The sequence below is a fragment of the Sinocyclocheilus anshuiensis genome, unplaced genomic scaffold (genome assembly GCF_001515605.1).
Source record: "Sinocyclocheilus anshuiensis isolate Anshui unplaced genomic scaffold, SAMN03320099.WGS_v1.1 scaffold469, whole genome shotgun sequence".
Taxonomy (NCBI): domain Eukaryota; kingdom Metazoa; phylum Chordata; class Actinopteri; order Cypriniformes; family Cyprinidae; genus Sinocyclocheilus; species Sinocyclocheilus anshuiensis.
The window spans coordinates 1,116,954-1,138,647 of NW_015537995.1; the positions used below are offsets into that span (position 1 = coordinate 1,116,954).

Here is a 21,694-nt window from a genome sequence, read left to right on the forward strand (position 1 = left end):
ATCGTCCTCTTTTGGAAGGCCAACCAAAGTAGTTTCGCTTGCACAACGAAACACACAGCGCCTTCATGACATGGCGGCGCCGGCAACAACAATACTACAGCGAGAGTAAAAGTTACGCCTTCTTTCTTTGCGTGAACATTTGGGCGCCGTTATGCAAATCTTCCCACATCGTGACGTAGACATGTGGGGGCGTGTTAGAAAGAGCCGTTTTAGGTAGGCGTGGTTGACTCTTAACTTTTATAAAGAATATCTCTTTGAATTTGAGACTTTAGTCTTGCAACTTTACAGATCTTCTTTATGCACCAAGAGCTTGTAACACTCCAAAGAGAAAGGAAAAATTGAAATCGCATCATATGACCCCTTTAAGACTTCAGAGCCCAGTACATACACAAATGCACTATTTATATACGTATATATATATAAAAACAGTAAAAACAGTAATATTGTGAAGTATTATTAAAATTTAAAATAGTTTTCTTCTTAAAAAATATGTTAAAAAAATGATGTATTCCTGCATTAACAAAGCTGAATTTTCAAAAGCCATTACTCAGCAGCCAATACATCCATATTTTTTGCTCTTAATATGCAAAACACATTGATATTTATAAATATGACCTGCAGGAAGATGACTTAGAAAACTGGCCGTTGATGCCCTAGCCTTCCTCTACTATTACATAATATTGATCTTTTAGTTAAACAAGAGTCTATTGTCTAGCATTGTGCTGATTCTAATCATGACCACTAGTGCGTAACATGAAGGTACAGCACTTTTGTCATCCTCTGCATGCTCAGAGCCACATGGCTTTATGACTATGATATTAGACAGCAAGAACAACAGGGATTATTGGTATTTCTGTCATTAGATTGTTTGGTTAAGGAGCGAGGACAGTAATAGCAGGTGTGTGTGTTTGTATGCTAATGCTCATGTCATGCACTTTCATGTACATAAAACATTGTTGGAATTGATTGCTTAAGTTTTTTATAGAACCACCTCATTATATGGTTTTAGACACACGCACATCAGGATAAAGTTACAGCCATGAAAAAGACAACAAACAGATGTTTGTTTTTATTAGCATTGTTAGCATCACTATTATTATTCCTCCTCCGGGATTAGGGTATTAAATTCTATTAAAATTTGGCGTAACAGCACACACCCACAGTAACTAACCATGAACACTTTAGCAATGTGTTAAAACCACTGAAAATGACTTAACTTCTGCATAGCAATGCTAGCAAACACACAGAGCTACAGTACTTAGCTAGCATGGTTTAGTTTATTGGTCTAATCTGTGGATGAGATACTGGGAGTGTAATGAACTAAACCAACAGTAAATGTCAAGGTTGCTGTTTTACAAACACTCTGAAGAATAAATCTGAGAACTGAGGGCATGTGTGTGTGGTTAATGAATTCTAAGAGCTTGGACCAGGGCTCGGTTTCCCTGGTTGCAGGTAGACACAATCTAATATTCACTAAAAATCGCGTCACCCTTGTGCATCTCTAGGCAACTGGTGCCCGAGTGAACTACCTATTCTCTGCTCTTAAAAGTTATTTGTATTACAAGAGGCCACTGATTATATCACAACACAAAGCCAATAAAAAGACACAGGAGACGTTTGCACAATCTGTGGTTTGCAAGAAAGACAAACCCAACAGGATGAAAGCAGATGCTGTGCGTCTTCATGTTTGCCAATATAAAAGAAAAGAGATCAGCACATGACTCTCTTTTCATGTACATCATCAATCTTGTAAGCAATAGTTTGGGTAATGTGACGTAGTAGCACACAATACTAGTAGTATACATTTACAGGCTATTCACTAGGCTATACGCTGCCATTCAAATGTAAGTTTTTAATGTTTTTTTTTTAAGAATGAAAAATACTATAGTAATTTAGAGTAAATACTGTAGTGTTTTTGAACCATACTATAGTAAAGTACATGAATTAATATGTTGTGGTAATTCTATAGTTGCTGTGGTAATATAACTAATATAAACAAATTACTTTACCCAATACTGTACTAAGTTGTCTACAACTATAGGGTATATTATACTACAATACACTACAGTTTACTGTAGTAAAAACTAAAGTATACTACAGTATTTATTACAGTTTATCAGTTCACTATAGTTAATACTATTGTATTATACTACTATGTTAATACTACTGTATAATGCTGTAGCATTCATTAACAATGTGTTGTAAATTCTATAATATATACAGTATAATACACTTTACTATAGTATGGTTTGAAAACACTATAGTATTTACTATAAATTACTATAGTATTTTTTCATGTGGGGCCTCTTATGCTCACCAAGGCTGCATTTATTTGATCAAAAATTCAAAAGAAACAGTATTATTATGAAATATTATTGCAATTTAAAATAACGATTTTCTATTTTAATATACTTTAAGATGTAATTCACATGATCCTTTAGCAATCATTCTAATATACTAAGTTATTATCAGTATTGGAAACAGTTGTGCTGCTTAATGTTGTTTCGGAACCTGTGATACTTTTTTCTTTGATTCTTTGATGAATAAAAAGTTATAAAGAACAGCATTTATCCAAAATAGAAATGATTTCTAACAATACAAGTCTTTACTATCACTTTTTAGCACTTTGTTTACATACTTGCTAAATAAAAGTGTTAATTTCTTTCAAAAAAGAAAGGAAAAAAGTACTGACACCAAATTTTCGAACAGTTTTCTGTTTTGAATAAATGCTGTTCTTTATAACGTTTTATTTATTGATAACAAATCAGCATATTAGAATGATTCTTCTGAAGGATCATGTGACACTGAAGACTGGAGTAATGATGCTGAAAATTCAGCTTTGCATCACAGGAATAAATTATATTTTAAAGTATATTAAAATTGAAAAACATTATTTTAAATTGCAATAATACACAATATTATATCAATATTATAATTTTCTGTATGTTTGATCAAATAAATGCAGCCTTGATGAGCATAAGAGAATTCTTTAAAAACAAAAATGTAAAAAAAAAACTCAGTAGTCTTACTGATCCCAAACTTTTGAATGGCAATATATATATATATATATATATATATATACTGGTGCATCTCAATAAATTAGAATGTCGTGGAAAAGTTCATTTATTTCAGTAATTCAACTCAAAAGTGAGAAGTGCTCACTAACACAGATTTAGACAGATTTGTGAACAATATTTGAGAGAAATAGGCCTTTTGTGTACATAGAAAAAGTCTTAGATCTTTGAGTTCAGCTCATGAAAAATGGGGGCAAAAACAAAAGTGTTGCGTTTATAATTTTGTTCAGTGTATATATAGCTAGCATATATAGCAACTAGCATACTAATTTTAATAGTATGGTAGGATTCTTTTCTGAATTCAGCACTTGTCTCCTTATGAAGGACCTTTAAACTGAAAACAGGAGCAAATCAGCTCTTTCCTTATAAGGACATCACAGAAGAATCTAACAAATGCTTAGAACAGGGTTTATCACCTTTGAACACAGGAAATGATGTACTAAAGTGCAAACAGAGTGTATCAGTTAACTGTGATCATCTGATCTTTACTGCTATAAACCAAAGACATTCAGCAGACACTCTTCCACCTGAAGCAGCAAGCTTCTGGATAAAGTCTGGTTTTTAATGCCATTAGTTCAGTCTGCACACACTGAGATTTATATATTTGTTTCTTTCTTTCTTTTTGAAGTATCTATTTTGATGATAATATGCTATTTTCTTATCTACTGTATAGCAGCAGATAAAAACATGGAATCCAGCTCTGGAGAAATGGACAAAAATGGAGAGGAACTCACAGGTTTGTGAACATTCTTTTGGACATTCTATTCTATTGTGATTTCATTGTGATTAAGTTTTTTTTTTTTTTTTAACATGACATTAAGCAACTGTCTGAAACTCCGTTAACTCCTGTGGTTAAATGTAACACAGCAGCCATATGATATAAGACACCAATACTAAATGAATAATTAATAATACAACTCACAAGTAACACAAATGCGGTAAATTACATCAGACAGGACCAAATCTGACTGTACTTCACAAACAGACCTTCTCATGACATCTTTAATCTCTATTTCCGGAGATCCATTCAAACCAGTCATGCTGATTTCTGTTGTCTTCGACAGGAAGGAAGAAATCACGTTTTAAGCAGCTGAAGACACGTCTCTTTGGGAAACTGAAGAAAAAGGAAAGCGAAGGGCTGATTAAGCAAAGCCAGTCTGCTAGTGACATCACGGCTCCAGAGGGCAGAAGAGAAGGCTACGACTCTGAAGACGAGTTTTCGTAAGTTTGCATCAGTTTAAGTAATAAGCCATGAGGGCATCTAATAAAACAAACCTATCGAATCTGCAGGTTCCCGCAGGGTCTGAGCTCCAGGGCGCTTTCCCATGACAGCATCTTCATTACAGACCAGACCCCGTCCACAGAACCAACACGGGTCCTTTCACAAGAAAACGTTCATGGCAAAATTAAGGCATTACAAGTAAGGAAATGTTCTTTGTGAAGAGACCAAAAGCTTGCAAATCTTTTTGTTCGAAAGGCTTCAGATTATTTGAGCTACTCTTATTATGCTCCATCAGTGTGCTTTGTTTGTTCAATTCCATGCGGTTTATATTTTGTTTCGGCAGTTGAAACTACAGCAGCAGAACTTACATCTAGGTCCTCCTCCAATGCTGATTCCTGGTAAACGCATAGAGGACTCAGGAACCACTTCAGAGGACGATGGTTTACCTTGCAGCCCACCTGAGATGTCCTTCCATGAGCGAGTCATGCATGGAGCAGTTTACAAGGTAAATTAATATCAGAGATATGACTTTAGGTGAGGTAAAACATGTAGTACATACACTATCTAGTACTTTGCCTGTGACATTATCTTAAATGAATGGAATCCGAACGCCATTTTTCTTACAGTATCCCGAATCTCAGAAACATCTGAGCTCTCTGAGCTTAGCAGGAACAGGAAGCGAAGAAGAGGAGCAGGTAATATTCGCATATAATAATAATATAAAAAATAATAATCATCACATAGCACAACATTCAAAACAATCGTTTGCAAATTCAACACAACAAATATGGTCTCATCCAGGGTGATCCTTTACAGCCATCATCAAGACCTCTATCTCCAGTCTCCAAACTGTCCCCTCAGCCAATCATCTGTCTCGCCTCAGCCTCGACCACGCCCACTGCAGGAGCTGACTTCTGTAGCCCTGCAGGTTTCATGTCCAGGTTGGATAACTCAGCTGCCCGTCACCGCATGTCAGTCAAACCAAGGAACCAACGAGCCAGTACAAGAGGAAAACGAGTGCCAACGGTAAGATGATAAAGGTTATAAAATGCATATTGCCTTCACATGAAGCTGTATGTATAATCAGATTTTAAAGAGCATAAATTAGTTTAAATAAAAGTCATGTGACACAACATTTACACTGAACGTGTAAATTAAAAAATAAGATCACTCTCATTGTAATTGATGATGCTATGTACACTAGAATTGCTCGTTTTCTGATTATTTACTTGTTATATGCATGGTAGTTAATAGTGAGAATTGGTCCTTAAAATAAAGTGTTACCACTAATTTTAAACAACATATTTGAACATAGTCTCTCTTTCCCAGGTATCTCTTTCTCCCAGGCATCGTTCAGAAAGCATCAGTGATTTGGATAATGTTCTGTCTGAAGAAGACGATGAAACCATGACGTCCACTGAGACAGTAAACCATTACTTGTACTCCTCTCCGAATTTGGAGCTAACAGAGAAACCCACCACTCCAGAACCTACAGAGACAATTCTGGAAAAGTCTGCACAGGACCAGGAGGAGAACCCTAACAGAACTGAAATCAATTTCCCATCTCTGGGTGTTGAAATCCTGAAGTCAGAAGAGTCTCTTGAAACTGAGGGGAAAGTCACCACAAACCCTCTTTATTTGCAGCCTATGTCCTTTAGCTTGATCTCCTCAGGTCCACTGTCACTTTCAGGACTTCCAGAATCTACAGCAGCATCAAGAGAAATAGAGTCATTGAGAGCCCATTCACCTATCCAGACACATGATAGAAATTATATCCAGATTCAGACAAGTGAGAATCATGTGTCTGACACAGAGAAAAAGGAAAGCATCCAAGAGGAAGCAACATTTAGACCACATCCTGTACCTCTGCCTCGCTTAAAAAAGCACAAAATGGAAATAAGGAGCCCTCCGTCTCCAAAAGGAGTTGAGGAGGCCTCAACGAAACCTTGGGAAGCTGAAGTCGAAATTGCACCTAACACTGGATCAGTTCAGTTTTTAATTGCATCTGCAAAGTATCGCTCCAGAACAACCAGTGAGACAAAGCAGAGTGAGGGTCATTTGAAAGATTGTCCAGGAATCAAGACCCAACCCATCAAACCCAATCCAGAGTCGCAGAACGATGAAGTGAGAGAAACAAAACCAACAGAGCTCCAGAATCTCCTCCATCAAACGCAAGAGAGAAAAAGCAGTTTTCGTAGAGAAGTACCACCACCTGTTATGTCCAAACCAACAACAGGAACCAATCATAGGAAGGCAGACAGCGCTGCAGAACATGTGGAAACAGAGAAACTGGAGGAACCTGAAGACAGGAAGAGTGCTTTTGGGGTGCAGCTCCGCACAACCTCTCTGTCACTGAAATATCGCTCGGAGGTTTCCAAAATCAAGGATGAAACCAAACGGTACAGTTTAGAGTCTAATACAGTGACAGAAGTCTCAGAAGAGCATGCTGGGAAAGCAGAAACCTTTAGGAATATGTGTGACAGCAATTCCAAGAGTAAACCTAGTGTTCCCAAAAAACTAGATTCACAGAGCCTGGACTTTCCGCTTGCCGCCCAAGACTGTGAGTGTAAATAATTTCTTCTTTTTGTTATATATGTGTTGAATTGGTTCATTTGAAATTTTAGTTCGAGGAACTAGTGATGAAATAGACAAAAACACAACAAAATTATTCAAACTTTGACAAAAATCTAAATGAAAACGTAAAATGTCAAATAAAAACATATTAAAATACATTAATAAAACCTATAACAGTTTCTCAATGATGGTAAAATAACTCTACCCAATTAAATATCGAATGAACCAGTTTGTTTTACGAATCCCTCAAAAATGTTCTCACATGAATAGCATTCTGATTTTTTTATGACAGTAACAAAAAAGTGCATTTTAAGTAGCTTTAAATGTGACTCATTTTGTTAGCATCTTCTAGTATAAAAGTTGCTTAATCAGAGTTTTGACTATATACTGAACAAGAATGGCTGATTTGCACAGGAAGAGTCTGACTAACATGTACAGCAGCCAATCACTGTTTGTTTATATGTGACCCTGGAGCACAAAACCAGTCTTAAGTCGCTGGGGTATATTTGTAGCAATAGCCAAAAATACATTGTATGGGTCAAACTTATTGATTTTTGTTTTATGCCAAAAAATCATTAGGATATTAAGTAAAGATCATGTTCCATGAGGATATTTGGTAAATTTCCTAATGCAAATATATCAAAACTTAATTTTTGATTAGTAATATGCATTGCTAAGAACTTAATTTAGACAACTTTAAAGGTGATTTTCTCAATATTTAGATTTTTTTGCACCCTCAGATTCCAGATTTTCAAATAGTTGTATCTCGGCCAAATATTGTCCTATCCTAACAAACCCTACATCAATGGAAAGCTTATTTATTCAGCATTCAGATAATGTACAAATCTCAATTTCAGAAAATTGACACTTAAGACTGGTTTTGTGGTCCAGGGTCACATATACATGCCATTTAAGCAGTGGTTTTCTGTGAAATTGTTGATACAGCAACAACAGACTTCAGTGGGAAAACCTCATTCAAATAACAGCACAGCCATGTCAGTAAAAGAAAACAGAGGAAATTGTAAACAGAATGTGTTGTCCAAAAGTATAATTATTGCTAAGAATTATGCAAAACCAATCATTTCAGACATAACATAAAAACCAAAGTGAAACATAAGATTCTTCTTAGTTGATGGGCATGCCTTAAATAACACTGATTACTGTTTTACAGACGGAAGACCATCTATCCAAAACACAACAGGAGCAAGTAAAGAGGCTGTGTCTGAGCCGGGCTGGATGAGTCTAGCCAGAGAGAAGACCAGAGCCTACCAGCCATTCTTGGGCAGATTAGCCACAAATCAGTCACCAGTCCACCCTACATCTCCAACATCTCCTCCTGCACAGCCTCCCAAACCAGCCTTACAGCCTAAAACACAGCTACTGAGCACCTCGCTTCATCCACTGAAAACAGCCTGCCTACAGACCTCACCGAGACCTCCAGCAAAACCAGCACCTGGAGGAACAAAAGACTGGCAGGTAACATATGGCTGGAGAGTACAAAACACACTTGCTTAATCTCTACTAATTATAAAATACTGCCTTCTGAACGTCATAACTACAGTGGTGGCCAAAATTATTAGAACACTAGTATTTTCACCAGCTAAAAATGGTTTTAAGTCAGTTATTTCTATCTTTTGCTGTAGTGTGTCAGTGGGAAATATCAGTTTACATGTCCAAGCATTCATTTAGCCATTAATTGTAATATTCCAGTGAGATTTTTGTCTGACAACAGCCAGTGCTCCACACAGAGATCTGATCTGATCATCATCCAGTCTGTCTGGAATCACATGAATAAACAGAACAAACTGAGACAGACTCAACCCAGAAGAACTGATGCTTCAGGAGACCTACCTGCAAAGCTACCAGAAAAACTCTGCACAAGTGCACCGAGGGCAAAAGCTGCTTTAAACGCAAAGGATGCTCACACCAAATGTTGATTTAATTTAGTTAATAGAAGTTAATTGATAAAGAAAATCTATTTATGACATTATTTTTGACTGCATCCTCTTTTTACAGCATTTTTACACAAGTGCCTAAAGCTTTTAACAGTGCTGTAGCTTTGCAGGAGGTTTCTTGCAGCATCTTGGAGATGTGGCCACAGTTCTTCTGGGTTGAGTCTGTCTCAGTTTGTTCTGTTTCTTCATGTAATCTCGGACAGACTGGATGACGATCAGATCAGATCTCTGTGTGGAGCACTGGCTGTTGTCAGAAAAAATCTCACTGGATTATTACAATTAATGGCAAAATGAATGTTTGGACATGTAAACTGATATTTCCAATGACACACTACAGCAAAAGATAGAAATAAAAATTTTTAGCTGGTGAAAACACTAGCGTTCTAATAATTTTGGCCATCACTGTATATATAAAATAAAATATTCAATATATTTACATTGTAAGAAAAAATCGGTAAAAAGGGCACTGGTAATTTTCTTCCAGGACATTTTCTGTTAAGTTTACAGATATTTCCTTTAACCCTAAAGCACAATGAAAAATCAATACAGAAAATTCCTTCATATTAAAAACAGTACATTGGACCATTTTTTTCTGGACATTTCTTAAACTGTTGTATGTAATTGTTGTAGATATATCTATTTAAAATTCCATTTATATTGTAATTATATTGAATTACATCATTCCTTTGTAATGTTTCATATAATATAATATCCTATCATATAATAATCATTAAGATGCATCCAGAATAATATAAGAAATAATAAAAGATTAATTATTTACTCTTTGCAGGACAAAGGCAGGAACAGTACAGCAGAAGATGACTCAACAAAGAGAGCAGCAAGACCCATAGCATCTAACAACAACACAGAAGGTAAAGCACTGCTTTGACTTTCATTTTTAAGTGTTTGTACATTTTTTGCGTTTTAAAGTTTACCATTTGGCATTAATATTGTTGTTTGTGTATGTTCTTCTGTAGTAGCACTTACTGTCACATCTGAGCCTCCCGCAACCTCATCATCATCATCACCAACAGACGTCTCTCCGCAGCAGCAGCAGCAGCCACGGTCAGATGGAGCTCAGCCGTCCTGGATGGAGCTCGCCAAGAGGAAGTCTTTAGCCTGGAGTGACAAAACTTTAGAATTGAGCTGAGACATTCAGTGATGAACTCTGAATGAATGAATGTAATACTGTGTGTGTTTGTACATGACTGATCGAGTGTGAGAGAGTGATAGATTTAAAAAAAAATTAGAATTCATTTGCATTAATAAGATGTTACTTAGATTTACACAAATGTTTGTAATGTGATACATGGTTACTGATCAAGCTTTGTTATATACATAATCCTTATCAAAGAAGAACATGTATATATGGAGTTCATCATCATCTTTGTAGTATGTTGTTACATCAAAACAGCTGATTCCCAAATCTGATACAGTGATAATAAACTATGAAGTTAAACAGTAGACAGTGTGGGCCGAGTCATTGCATTATATAATAATATATCATCGTGGCATAACAAAATGCAATATTACACAAACACATTTCAAGCAAAATAAACCTGTTTTTACAAGCATATTATTTGATTGTTTTATTAATTAATTAATTAGTTTATTTTTATTTCAAGATTACAATATTCAGCAAGTTCTCGCGATATCTCACAATTGTTCCATTTTGCAAGCACAAATAGAAAAACAGCAATAACAATAAACTAACAACAAAGGATGAAGGGCATCACAAACATAAGTTAAATTCATTTAACAGAGATCAGTTTTAGGGCTTTTTGATATTTTAAAAACTTTACAGATTCTAAATAAACTTGACATTTTGAAAATGAGCAAAATTAGATTTTGAGTTATTCCATTTGATCTGATGAATATAAAATTTTCCTAACAACAAAAACAAATTCATCAAATATATATATATATCTTTCTTTTGGAAAAGTCGTGTTCATTTTAACGAGGTAAGATTTTAAAGAAAAAAAAGAAAGAAAATATATAATATATTTCACAGGATACATCCTGAGAGCAATTTTAGTTTTATTTATAATACAATAACGACTAAGAACTTTCCAAAACTGTTCCCACACAAATGAGTGAAACATATTTACAAAAGATATTAACATGGAGAGATATAATTGATTAGCACACATATCATTAATTAAATCAAATTTATCTAAAAACAAATGTTTGAAAACCTTACTTCCTTACTTACACCTAGTACCATGATTTCTGAACAGAGAAAGTATTTTGCCAGAAACAGAGGTCATGACAATACGTCATTAACCGGAATATGGCACTTACATTTAACACATAATTCACTGATACTCAAAAGCTGTCCATTAGAATTCAACCTACTCTACGAGAACATGATGCTTACACTGCACTCTGGTGGATGCATTATACATAATCTACAAGAGTGTCAATATAACAAATCCATAGTAATTGAGAGGAGCTCAATGGACACGGCTTGTCAAGGGATCCCACACAAGGACACAAATTCCGTTCAAATTCGGATGACAGGTAGCAATATGTTATATTAGCCTACCTGCTTTTTAAAAATCTCATATATATTGCTCAACATTCATTTAATGAATATTGGCCTACCCTTCATCATTTAATGAAATACACAAAAAATAAAAGAATAAAAAATAAAACATCAACCTTCTTAAACATACAGTATCCTCTATACTTTGCAACGCGGTTTCTCACATAGGCTAATCCATTCAAAATCTAAAGAAACGTTTTTCTAAGTCTAGTTTTTCTAGGACTAAACGTCCACGTATAGCCTACTGTTTCAGGAAAGACAAACGTGAATGTAAAAATACGCCAGTGAATTCGCTACATTTTTCCGCGAGTGACTGCTATGATGGACAAGCCGATGTAAAAAAATAGAGTTGTGTATCAAGTGATTCGGACTAAATTTACAAAACTACACCAGTAATAAATCTGTGTTCGCTGAATGCATTTAGCAGCTCCTACAGTTTAAACATAAAATACTTAATGCATTATTTAATTATTATACCGATTATTATTATACCATTATTATAATAATTAACTTATTGGTAGTTAACCAGTTAAGTAAATAATTAACCCTTCTTAATGGTTGGTGTCTGGGCTTATTTATTTATTAAAGGGGTCCTACTATGCTTTTTCACTTTTTCAACTTTAGTTAGTCTGTAATGTTGCTGTTTGAGCATAAAAAAGATTCTGCAAAGTTACAAAGTTCAAAGTCCAATTCAAAAGGAGATATTTTATTTAACAGAAATCACTTTTCAAAAACTACAACGAACGACTCGTTTGGACTACAACGCATCTTTTCCGGGATTTGTGATATCACAAATATCGACGAATGGGACGAGACCTGGTTGAGCTGCACTAGGGAAGGCAAAGAGTGTTTTCACTATGTCGGAGACACGCTAGCTTTCCCAAGGCAGACGAACTTAGAGTGGTTACAATCAAATCAAGACTTTGTAAAAGAGCATAATAGGACCCCTTTAAATGGCACACGACTTTGTGACTTCTTGCACTTGCTATACGTCATACTTTAGTACAGTAAAAGTACTACAATTTGGTATAATAGTCATTTTATAATAAATGCAAAAGCAAGACGTGACAAACTAGGGAGTGGAAATGACAACTGAGCTGACAAGTGATCCTCTGCTGCCATCTACTGGCTATAATTTCATGTTATTTTCATCTTAAAAGTATTTTTTTCCCCACCCGGAGACACTTTTTTCTTTAAAGTGAATTTTACTGCACAACTGTAGAGTTAAAACATAATATAGCCTTTAAAATATTTGAAGTGTTTAAAAAATGTGCAACATGGACGAACAGCCCTCAGAGGGTTAAGGGAAGTGTGTAATTTTTTAAATATATAACCCATTTTCATGTATTATAAAATGTATGTAAGAAATTGTACTTTATGCAAGTATAATCAACAAGATCTTAATAAAGAGTCCTTTAAGTTTAAGCTCTACAAAAAAAAAAAACGGTAACATGCTCAAAGGACAAAATCTCACTCCAGCCAGGCAACCAAAGTTGTCAACCGTGGGTAAATAAGCACAATGTATGGCTGCTGATGGAATTGTCTTGTTTACAAAGTGAATTAGACCTATATAATCATGCTAATGTCTAATAATTGTGTCTAATGCACATGCACATCCACCCATCCACTTATCATCCACACTTTCATTCCATTTAAGCCATCCCTTGAATTTCAACAGAAGAACACCAAAGAAAGCTCTCAAGCAGCTGTCATCAGAAGAGGGAGTCAACCTGGCAAAGAATAATGACGCATAAAGATAGCAAAAAACTAGGAATACACAAAAAGGGAGCAAAAGAAGAAGGTGAGTAGAAAATGAGTAGTGGATATGTCAGGCTGTTTGAAGTCGGGCATTGTATTGGGGCGTTATTGTGTCTGACGGCGAGCGATATAATGAAGATGAAGAAAGTGAGAGATGGGGCTGATGTTAATAATGCGTCGACCCCCCGTTGCTCCGACTCACCCTCTTCATCGCCTAATTGACCGGGCAGGGTCCCCTGAGCCCTCTGTTATTATTTATTAACAATTCAAAGATAAATAATTCACCACTTGGAAAACAAGCTAGCGGACAGAGGCTGTTAATTGAGCATTGGAAGGGAATGGCGAGGCCTCTGTCCTGATTTAACACCATCCTGGTGTTTTCATCTCTGTTTCTTTCTTTGTCTTAACTTTAGATCATACTACGTGCAAATCAGGCAGTACTTATCTTACTTTAGGAGCAGACACATTTAATGTTGTTTAGCGAAATTTCATGGACGAAATGTCAATTCCACACTATTGGAAATTTCACATGAAGACGAAATTTTTCAAATGCAGATTTCGCAACCAGTTGAAGTACAAAAAGCTCACTCATAAGTTATATTTATTTGTTTGTTTGCTTATATATTCATTTTTGTGAAATGGTCTTTTGTGCTATCATCTATGCAAAGTTGGTGCAATAAAGTAACATCATAGTAAACAATTACTTGTTTACATAGGATATATATATATCGTGCGTTATATCGAACAATTTTTCTATCGATATCAAAGAAGCCTATTATTTAGGCACTTATAGGCTATAGTTCAACAGAATATTCTAATTCAACTTGCCATGGGAAGTCAATCTAACTTAGTATTTTCTTATATTGATATTGTTAATTTCTTACTCCTTAACAGTTCATCAGGCTCTCAATGATTTAATCTATGCCATCTTTTGGAATATCTGAAGGCCATGTACCATAGTTCTTAACTAGCATTTGTTATAATAAGTCTAGCCTATTAATCATGCAGGCCAATAATGACTTTTTTTTTTTTAAATTAATCAATATAGCATTTGTTATGAAGAAACAACCGCCAGCACATTTAGAACCAATAGCTACAACATGCCACAGTTGTAATAAAAATCTATAGGGAAAAATCTATTCCCTTAACAGATTATCTAATATAAAATCTACAGTAAGTTAGACAACATTTTACACAATAAATAAGACTACAATGAAACATGATAAATTCTAGTAAAAGTTATATCCCCCCTAACCCCCCCACAACCTATGCCCCTGTATATGTCTATATGGTGTTTGTTAATTTTTATTTCAGTATTATTTTTAGTTATTTTGGTACATCCAGCTAAGCTAAATGAAAATGACAAATATTGCCTTGGCAGCTAGCTGAGATTTATTTATTTATTAAATTTTCAGTTATATTTATTTATAACATTGTGGCACCACTAACTTTTTTTTTTTTTTTTCAGAAAATTAAAAAATCTATTTAAACAAATTTTACAAACTTTAAAGGAATATACTGGGCATTTCATGCTTTTTCAACAGTCAAAATAGATATTGAAAACTGTAAATTGTTTGTGTTAAATTATTTACGACGTAATGTAATCTACAGTAAATAGGGATTAGCCCTCCTGTTATATTGACAGAACAAGAAAAGCTTGAAAACTCCACCACAGGATTTTCAAAAAACTATCTTATTTTTTAAAAAATGTCTCATGCTTATATACGGCATGCTAAGTTTGATCAGCACGGTTCTCTAGGGCTTTAGATCATTAATAAACCAATCTTGATTCAAAGCAGCTAATGCTTAAAGTTTGCTTTTCACTGAAATACAGTTTCTGCTGGGATATAATAAGTCAGAGAAATAGCCCTCTGAAGGTCTTCTTTAGCTTGCATCTCATCTGGGAACGGTTCATCAGAAGTTTTCAACAAGGTCCATACAAATCTCCAGTTGCCACAGCACTACATACGGAGCCTTTAATGATCGCTGCTTTGGGGGAGAGAGCAGATGGGAAGATAGTTTAACTTTGCTCCCTTTATATTTGTATTTTTGAAGACATCACTGTAGACTTCACTTAATCTAAAAGTACATCAAAGCTTCGAACGCTGCTTGTGCTAAACATTTGTCTGGTCCTTATTACCAAAGTATGTTAAGCCCGTGGGACACTGAAGAGTCTAAAAGGAAAAACAAACATGCGCCTTTAGCTCACAAATAACTGTTTATGCTGGGACAAATGAGCATTCTGGGTAAACAGATACTCTCGAATGCTGAAATTAAAACAGTTTTGGTGCCTTGTGACTTGGTGTAAATGATCAATAACAATGGTTTATCTCAGATCAAAAGATTTTAGGTGTAACGATGAACATTATATCAATAAATGAGTGGCACCGGTTTCCAACTTATTAATGGCGCTCTGCTTTTATGAGCACAGAACTGCACAGCTTCGCGAGTGGGTCCCGGTCCAAGGTGGAAACACCTCTCTGGAGACTCTGCATTTTGCTTGCTTGATCTATCCGAGTATATTCCGATCCGTCTCTCGCATGCTGTAAAAGCAGATCTCCAAACCCGCTGAGAAGCGGGTGAGTTCTGAAGCCCGGGCTGGTGAATAATAGAACAAAGAGAGAATGAGCCTTCTGAGGTTCCACTGCTCTTCAGTACCCCTCTGTTGAGCACAGGGGGGAAGAGGGTGGAAAGAGATCTGCCTTATCATAATAAAATGCACTGATGGGTGGAAAACAAATGCTAAAAAGACATCTTATTGTGTTGTTGTGAAGTTCGGCTTAGATAACAAATGCCCACACATACACTTGCGGGGGATGATGGGTAAAACTTAATCTGAGAGGATTTTGTACGTATTCTTGAGTAGAGAAACAAAAGCCATCTAAAGCTGGGTGATACGCTCAATGTATAGCCTTTGCTGTCGATTGTGTGTTTTTTATTAGGCAATTAAGTTTCAAAAAGACATATGATTAGTTTGGCAACTTAAGTGTGATAGCGTTAAGACAGATATTTGTATTGTCTCTTATTAAAACCTTGTTGGATTCGTTCTCATAGTCCATTACAAAGGATTGATTCAAAACCCTGATTTATCGATTTGTTTGTGTTTTAAAGTTACTGTTCAAAACTTTGAGTTGATACAATTTTTTAAATGTCTCTTACAATCACCAAGGCTGTCACCTAAATTTATTTATTCAAACATACAGTAAAAACAGTAATATTTTGAAACATTAGTACAGCTTAACAGCGTGATTTTTTTTTTTAAATGAAGATTTGCTTCTCAAGAAACATTTCCTAGTTTTATAAATGTGCTGCTTAATGTTTTTGTGGAAACCGTGATTCATTTTTTTCAGGATTCTTTGATGAATAGAAAGTTCAAAAGAACAGCATTCATTTGAATTTAGAAATAATCTGTAACATTATAACTGTCACTTTTGATCAGTTTAATGCATCCTTACTGAATTAAAGTTTTCATTTCTTTCCAAAAAAAGCGCAAATATGTCAATCTTGTAATGCGTCTATTATACTGTATACGTTTTGAAGTTTTATTGTAATATATGTATTAATATTGCACATTTCACTGTGCATTTTAGGCTATTTTGATAAATATTGTTGTTTATATAAGAGAAAACGATTACATTTAATTATTGTGTTCATTTAGTAAAAACTGTGAAAATGTTAACTAACTTTTTACATTTTGAAACATATTTTAACAAATTTTTAAAAAATATATTTGACTTCTTTCTTTAAAAATGTGGGATCTGATTGGCAACAATGGTTGTTTTGGTTAAAATTATGTTTCCTCTGATTGAAAAGAATCCATTTTAAGCAATTTCAGACAAATACTACATAATAATCGAGATATATTTTGTGACAAGGTAGAATATATGTGTGTGTGTGTGTGTACATATTTAGTTAGTTAGTTATATCACCCAGTCCTACTGTCATCTGATCACAGGGTTTGCACCAAAAGAATGCATGAATAATGTTCCAAGATGGGACAGAGTCATGTGGTCCCGTGGGGCACCAACTTACTTTTGAGCATCCGCAGAAGAGTGAACAGACTCTTTGGTCATCACATAGAACGACTGAAGTTTTGGCAGCTTTGACGCTTCTGCCCCGATGATTATACACTTCATTAGAGCTGTCAGTCATTTGGCTCCTGTGACGGAGCAGCACTACAGGGCCCCCTCAGGGCCTAATCAATGCAGCGTCCCAAGGAACATGCCATTGAACAGATAACAGGGAGCGTACGCCCTACCCAAATGTGCCCAGATGGCTGTCACTGATCACAACACTTCTCTATCTTTGAGCATTTTATAAATTAGTTAAAGCTATCGTTTAGTTTTGTTATATACAATAATAACACTTCAACTCCAGGGCCTTAAAGGGATAGTCCACCCAAAAATGAAAATTCTGTCGTTTTCTCTGGTATTTCCAAACCCAAAAGATATTTTGAAAATATATCAGTGCTTACTGTGCTTTCTTTTGTTCATACAAAGAAAGTCAGTGGGGTCTAATGTTGTTTTGGGCCCCATTAACTTTCATTGTAAAAACAAACACAGTTATTCAAAATGCCATTGTGTTCCACAGATGACAAAAAAGCCATACAGATTGGAAATGAGATGAGGGTGAATAAATAATGACTGAATTTTCAGTTTTGGTTGAACTATCCCTTTAAGAAAGGTTATGTAGCAAACCTTCTTAGTACTTAAATGTGAATTATGCCATTAAGAAGTAACAAAAGCTTTATGTTATTATTCACCGTTAATTTAATATCACAGCATGTACAAATCATGAAAAGCATGAAAAAGAAATGGACAGATGGCCGCCAATCTCCAACCTGAGTCTCTGGAACAATGAGATATCCTTCATACTGTGTTTCGCAATGCAAATACATCAGGAACAAAATAAAGGGCTAAATATAACATAACAAAATAGACTTTGAAGAAAAGTTCAGCAGACAGAATTCCTTTCAACAATATACAGAGCGAGTGTTTCTCAGTACTTCGTGTTATTCAGAGCATTCCTCTAAATATTTTGAGAGAGTGAGTCGAGATGAAAAGAACAGAAAACAATGAGGCTGCACCGTTGTTGTGGCGTCGGTATAAACCCTGGCTCGTCTTGTCTTTGTGTCTGCTCCAAGGGGTCCCAAAGACACCCACACTGGATCCAGCAAAGACCATAATTGTGTTCCCTAAGTTTTCTCCGGGTGGGTCCTTCTCAAATGTTTTGACGCAACATCAGGTGGCATTTATATATTAAATGTTTTAGTTAAAATACATACTACCATTCAACAGTTTGACCTTTGGGGTTGTTAAGATCTTGAATGAAATCATACTAATTTGCTAATTTGGTGCTTATAAAAAATATTTCTTATTTTTATCAATGTTATAAGCAGTTGCTTAATTTGTAATTTTTTTGTGGAAACTGATACTTTTTTTCAAGAATGAATAGAAATTTCAAATAAACATCATATGTTTGGAATAGAAATCTATTGTAACATTATAAATGTCTTTATTGTCACATTTGATACAGTTAATGCATCACTGCTGAATAAAAGTATTAAATTATTAAAAAAAAAGTCTTACTGACATCTGAACAGCATTTGTAAGTAAACAATGCTGCTTTGTTTTACTGTTATATTGGTGCATATAAATTAAAATCATTAAATATCATTCTTTTTTCTGTTAATTTAGTGTTCAAAAACTTGCTTTGGTTATTTTTAATTATGTTATTGCTCTATTTTTGCTCAAAAAAAATTTTATTGAAAAAATTAATAGCAAAAGTTGTTTACAAGATTGATCACAACAGTGTTCCCTGGTATGTTTCCCAGTGGGTCCTAGTCAAACATTTTGACCCAACTTGGTTGGTTGTAATGACTGACTTATCTTTCAATTTTTTTATTTTTATATGACACTTATAATATTGTTCCAACACAGCTTAACAATGAATAGAGCGCACCAGTGAGCAAAGCAGAGACCGAAAAACTCCTTAAGATGTTTAAACCTTTGACCTGATAACTATATTCATAGATTCATGTTGAAAGTAATGCATCATCCCTTGGTTCCAGCTCAGTTATCTTTGAAGCTGATGCCACAGTAGCTTCAGAGCGGGAGGTGGGGGTCTGATAAAGAGTTCACGACTCTACCTGTGGGACGATATTCCATTCATCTCTTATTCATAGATGATAGATCATAGGGATCATTGAGATTGAGCTCAGGCAATATGGTCGGCCATGGGAGGAAAGAAATAGTATTTGCTATGTGGCAACTTTTGGCCATATATTTTGATAATGGTAAAAACCATTCAATGGTTTTGATTGGCTAAGATGTCGAGGTGAATATTATTTGTAGTATTGATAACTTTTTTAAACAAATTTAAAAGCATAGTTCACCCAAATATGAAAATCTGTCATCATTTACTCACCCTTAAGTTGTTCCAAACCTGTATGATTTTCATCTGTGGAAATATAAAAGTAGATATTTTGAACTGTGTCGATTCCCATTGACTTCCATTGTATGGATAAAAAAATAAAACTGTTCGCCAACGTTTTTATTTTGTGTTCTGCAGAAGAAAGAAATGCACATAGGTTTGGAATGACATGAGGGTGTGTAAATGATTATCCCTTTAAAGACTTACAGATTTTTTGAAGGCAGCATCATAGTAATAAACAGGAAAACAACACAATCAACAATGCAAATGTAATCAAATATATCAAATTCTATTGTAAAGCAGCTCTAAAAAGGCAGTAGTGTCTTTTTAAAGACGCGTTACATTTATTTTCAGGTCAACAAATCATTTTGTTGCATTAATTCAACTGAATCCCTCAAGTCAGAACTTTTTTATTTTTTGTATAGGAAGATGCTTATATATGAGGAATTCAAGCTTGGTGGAGACAGCTAACATGGTATATATGTGCATGTAAGGACATTAAGCACATTTCATAATAGCAGATTAATTATAACATTATTAATTAGTGATTAATTTCTCCGTTTTAGATGCTACTCCACAGTCCTCCACTTGAGGGAGCTGCGCATTGCGATGGAACTGGGAACAAAGGAGGGTAAATCAGACGTCTCTTGGTTTTTATTGTATTTCAGGTCAAATTTCCCTCAGAGGATCATTTATTATATATTTCTATTTTATAAAGACCTTATTTTACAAAAAAATAAGTTACAGTGTCAACTTCAGATGACAAAAAGCCTAAAACAACACAGAATATGACTTCCCAAACATCACACACTCACATCTCCAGGCCTGGATTAGGAGGTAAAGACTTTAGTGAATGTTCACTGTGTGGCTGAGATTATACTCCCTCATAATGGAGTTAAACACTGCAGTCAGCAGATGACACAGTGCAGGGCTCAGTATGTTGTACACAGTGGCTTTGGAGCGGCAAGTGTGAATAGAGGAACAGATTTAATGCCCCAGCTCGGGATGGATTAGCGTGCTAAACTGCAGCCTTCGTCCTGTAGTCTCAGCAAACTCTTGGGGGGCGATAACCACGGTGAAAAAGGGTCTCACGTACAACCCATACGAAACAGGATTATCTCGCTTCTTCCACCACCAACCCTTCACTCTATCTCATTCTATATTCCACGTGCCACTTGCCTTTCTTTTGTCCTGTAGTTTGAGGAAGCATCTCCGTTTGCGGTTTTAAAAACGCATGCATGTGCCAGATAGACGGAAATGCGGGCCTGGTTCATGGTCAGTGTCGGGGGGCTTGATGTGGTGAAGGTAATCCAGGTTGATCTGGTCTAATCTGTCACAGATACGCAGCTGAATGACGGTGACCACCGAGTAGGAGCCCGAAAAGGAAGAGGGGCTGAAAACTGGATTATGGCGGTACATTGGCGTGAACAGACTGGGTTTATCTCTTAAATGCCCCCCCCAAAAACCCCAGTCTGGTTTCTTCGCAGCAGAACCGTCTGTGTTTATGTGAGGGAAAAGGTATTGGGGAACGAAATGGAAAGTTTCGGGCATCCAAGATAATCTTTGAGGCAATGCAACAACATTTCACTTCAATTTGTGCTTTAAAAACTAATTATGGTATCATTCAGGGAGGGATAATTCTTCATGGATAGTTTCCACTCAAGCAGTGAGTGACTACTAGAGTGTGGCTAGTAATGCGCTTCCACCGCACTTGCTGCCTAAACCCAATTATGGTGATTTTATACATGATTAGCGAATAGTGAGCTAGACATGAAAATATGACTAATTGTCGGTTATTTTCAGAATTTGAATGTCTGTCTCCGGCTAATCTGTGCGCAGTCATAAACCTGTAGCCACAGGCCTCCACGTCTGCACGCGTTTACACACAAAGAACCGCACATACGTTGCAAAACACTATAGGCTTTATGCCTAATTTCCCAGTTAAAATACTGAAAAATCTTTACACTACAGGATAGATTTACTTGGGAAGCAACACTGCATGTGATATTATGACTTGTTTTCACAGAATATTTTTGATATGATATGTATTTTGTACAAAGCTGGACCCATTATTGCAGTCTTAAAGGGATAGTTTACCCAAAAATGAAAATTCTGTCATTAATTTCATTAATTA

The 21,694-nt window shown here is 35.5% G+C and overlaps 1 protein-coding gene across 3 annotated transcripts in view; it reads left to right on the forward strand.

The window, feature by feature from the left end:
- cracdlb (cracd like b) overlaps positions 1-10,027 on the forward strand; it is a 14,918-nt gene extending 4,891 nt beyond the window's left edge. Inside the window, exons 3-13 of one of the 3 annotated variants that reach the window (XM_016470878.1) lie at positions 1,060-1,061; positions 3,748-3,810; positions 4,139-4,295; positions 4,365-4,494; positions 4,640-4,801; positions 4,923-4,991; positions 5,098-5,322; positions 5,626-6,856; positions 8,042-8,346; positions 9,616-9,697; positions 9,803-10,027. In XM_016470878.1, coding sequence (XP_016326364.1) covers positions 3,762-3,810; positions 4,139-4,295; positions 4,365-4,494; positions 4,640-4,801; positions 4,923-4,991; positions 5,098-5,322; positions 5,626-6,856; positions 8,042-8,346; positions 9,616-9,697; positions 9,803-9,975 — 2,583 coding nt within the window. In that variant the 5' untranslated portion in view covers positions 1,060-1,061; positions 3,748-3,761 and the 3' untranslated portion in view covers positions 9,976-10,027. The remainder of the gene's footprint in view (positions 1-1,059; positions 1,062-3,747; positions 3,811-4,138; positions 4,296-4,364; positions 4,495-4,639; positions 4,802-4,922; positions 4,992-5,097; positions 5,323-5,625; positions 6,857-8,041; positions 8,347-9,615; positions 9,698-9,802) is intronic. The other 2 variants (XM_016470890.1, XM_016470882.1) reach the window with 2 other exon arrangements.
- Positions 10,028-21,694: the final 11,667 nt, after the last annotated feature.